At 30.1% G+C, this 3228-nt stretch overlaps 1 protein-coding gene across 1 annotated transcript in view; it reads left to right on the top strand.

Annotated features, from left to right (window-relative positions):
• The first annotated feature begins 1494 nt into the window (after positions 1-1494).
• Positions 1495-3228, top strand: part of LOC106459996 (dual specificity protein kinase CLK2-like) — a 52979-nt gene continuing 51245 nt past the window's right edge. The window contains exon 1 of the mRNA XM_022386774.1: positions 1495-1566. Within this exon, the coding sequence (XP_022242482.1) occupies positions 1510-1566 (57 nt within the window). The 5' untranslated portion in view covers positions 1495-1509. The remainder of the gene's footprint in view (positions 1567-3228) is intronic.

The raw sequence follows: 3228 nt of genomic DNA, 5'->3' as shown, positions 1-3228 counted from the left end.
TAACTGGTCAAATTCACCAGACGCCCTCTTGCCCCAGGTATGTTTTTCTGTGCATGTCACAAGGTTTTAGTGAGTGACATTCAAAATTTAATCAAACTACATTCATTTCATGGTACACCAGTAATATATATAGCATAAAAACATAGCTAAAGATCCATATTTTAATAGTATACAAATTTTTACTTTTATAAGGCAATATTTAAATAAAAAAAAATTAGAATTTCTCATAGTGTAAGAATTGTGATATTTTCTCTCTAGGTATCCTCTCTTCTCTAATTTATTTATCACCTATCCAAAAAGTATGAAATGTATTGTAAATTGCTTATTTTATAATATCTTTATCACTCAGGCAGTGCAAAATTTATAGCCTTCAATCTTATTTGGTTACAAAGTCATAAAATAGATAATCAGACCCCTCCTGCCATGCTCGCCTGTCACATTCTTTCTTTCAGAAACTGCCGATAGTTCTCTCTGACATTTAATACTATAGTATTTATAACCAGTAGAAAGCCAAGGTTTTTGTCTATCAAATTATGTATTATAGTACATTGTTATCTGTACAGAGAATTATCAATTTCCCTTCCAGTTCAACCTTTATCTAAACAAAAAGCAACTTTGCTGTAAAAAGAAGAAAAAAAATGCTTCTAAGAAAAAAGTTGTTTGTTTTACAAATAGCAACAATTGGGGAAACTACTTGCAATTTGAGAAAAAATATTGATAGATTTTACACCAAATTAGAAGGATTTTCGTTTCTTCATAAATTTAATATTTGTTGAACCCTTTAGTTTTTCCATAAGTAAAACAAGTTGCAAATTTCCCGACCCTAAAATTATGCTGTATTATTGTAATTGATGTTTTTATTATTAATTAACAATGGTGAAATATTTTTCAGTGAACCAGTTATACAAGTTCATCTCTTTTATCAGGCACTTCGCGAGGAAAGGTACATATGTTTGTCCGATTTAAAAATGTGATTTATTGCATTTTAAGTTATTTCTCAACCAAAATAAGGATATTATAACAAATGCTTCCTGAGTGTAACTTACCTTTTAAATTTGTTTACTTTATTTGCATATTTACGATAGTTGTAATTTTCCTTTCTAAGGTTTATTATTGTTATTGAATTTTCTCAAGGCTTATTCTGTTTCATTTTTGGATTTTACAGAAGATTTAACTTTATTTCTTGTTGCATGCTCCATGTGTTTTGTTAAATGACAGAGGTTAGTTAAATGCAAATTGGTCATTAATCAAACATCATATGATATGCAGTGCGTATGATTGATAATTCAGTCTGTACTTTATATAGTGATTTTATATAAAGTTTTGTATTATTAATTTGAAATGCATTGTAGAATTTTAAGCACTTCAGATTATTCAAGAACCGTGGCTAGATTTCAAAGTAAATGCTTGGATGTGTAAAATCATTGGACAACTAGAAGTATACTATTATGAATTTCTCATAGGTGTCTCGAAGTTTTGTTATCAGATCGTTGAATCATTTCCACACCAATGATACTGATGTTCTCATACCTGGATAAGGCAGACCATTATCCACAACATGAGCAGGTGATAGCTATTAGTCAATTCTGAGTAGAAAACTTGCTGTAATAGTGAATGATATGTTTACAGCCACAGCTCTATGCTGAGTCAATATAAAAATGATTAGAAATAGATGCTTAATGAGATATATTCCACTTACCAAGGCACAAGGCTATTTAACTACAGTGGTGCCATGAACATTTCCATCTGTCCAATGCTATGTTGGAATAGTATTTTTTTTTTTTCTACAGATGAGTCATGCTCCACTTTGCACCAATTAAAAGCCATATAATAATTTGTAAATCACTTGGAACCAACTCCAGTCTCATTTTCTTAGTAGAACATGATGTGTGTGGGGGTGATGGTGGTAATATGGTATGAACAGCTTTAAGCAATGGTGGACAAACTCACTTAACATCCTGCACAATGGTACTGTTAATGGCATACATTATAGAGACCACATTCTAAAACTCTGTCGTATTGAAGCTGGCACAAATAACCCTAGATACAGTCTAGTCAATGACAATGCCCACCTCCTAAACGGTTGTCAAATAAAATTGAAAATACTATAACTTCTGTTCCAACTAAGAATTACAACATAAAGCACTAGTCTGATTTTTAGGCATCTAGGAATCTATTAAAGCAAAACAGGAATAAGTAGGATTAACTGTTTGAGATCAAGGTTATTTCTCATGATGTATACACTTTTTATAAGATTGATAATTTTGAGTTATAATTGCAGTATGCATGAGTAGAATAGTGTAGTAGATGACCAAAGACTGAAATAGAGTAGCAGAGAAGTCAGCCTAATGCAACCAAATACAAGAATAGTGAAATCAAAACCCAAGTAGAGTAGTATAATAGGTGATCCAAAATAATCAACCAGTCTTGGATTGAGAATAGGAGTAATAACCCTGTGACTTTCTGAATTCAAAAACCTAAGTAATGAATTTTCTTTAAAGGAAATGAGACAATGGATCTCATTGCCAGACTTAAGAGAACATCTCCTATTGTTTATTTTGCTTGCATTATATGTCATGGTGATGGAAATGACATGCTTATTAACCCTATCTCGATGGGTCATGTGTCAAAGACCATGTCATTGCATTTGTTGACTTACATTCAAAATTTCATTGAACTACTATTTTATGAATCAATAAGTTTTTGTATCAAATTGTAGATTATAATTCAAATTTTAGTATTATGCATTAGTTAATTTCTTAATTTAAAAGTAAATATTAAAAAAACACAGCTAAACATTGATTTTTGTATGTCACATCGTATGTTGAAATCAGCACTGGTTGAAATTAGATTTCTGTGATGTCAAAATACAAAATATAAAGTTTTGTATGAATTAGGAACTCAAACTACCGATACTGACAAGCTATATTATAAAATATGAATGTTTTATCTTTTTTATTTCTGTTGTAAATAGAAATAATGTATATAAATATATAATGCATAATAGTTGAAATGTGACTGTATTTTACAAAATACTAGTTCACTAAAACACAGCCAAGACAGGTTACTTTGTAAAGACAAAAGGTCAGTTATATATATTATTGGATAAGGTAACATGAGTGCACTTGCACTGCATAATTGTAACTTCTGTCTTGTTAACCAGGCACAGTTGGTAGGTCAATATAATAACAATTATATATATATATATATATATATATATAATATATA

The sequence above is a fragment of the Limulus polyphemus genome, unplaced genomic scaffold, assembly GCF_000517525.1.
Source record: "Limulus polyphemus unplaced genomic scaffold, Limulus_polyphemus-2.1.2 Scaffold31, whole genome shotgun sequence".
Lineage (NCBI taxonomy): Eukaryota > Metazoa > Arthropoda > Merostomata > Xiphosura > Limulidae > Limulus > Limulus polyphemus.
This window is presented reverse-complemented; position numbering and strand designations above follow the sequence as displayed.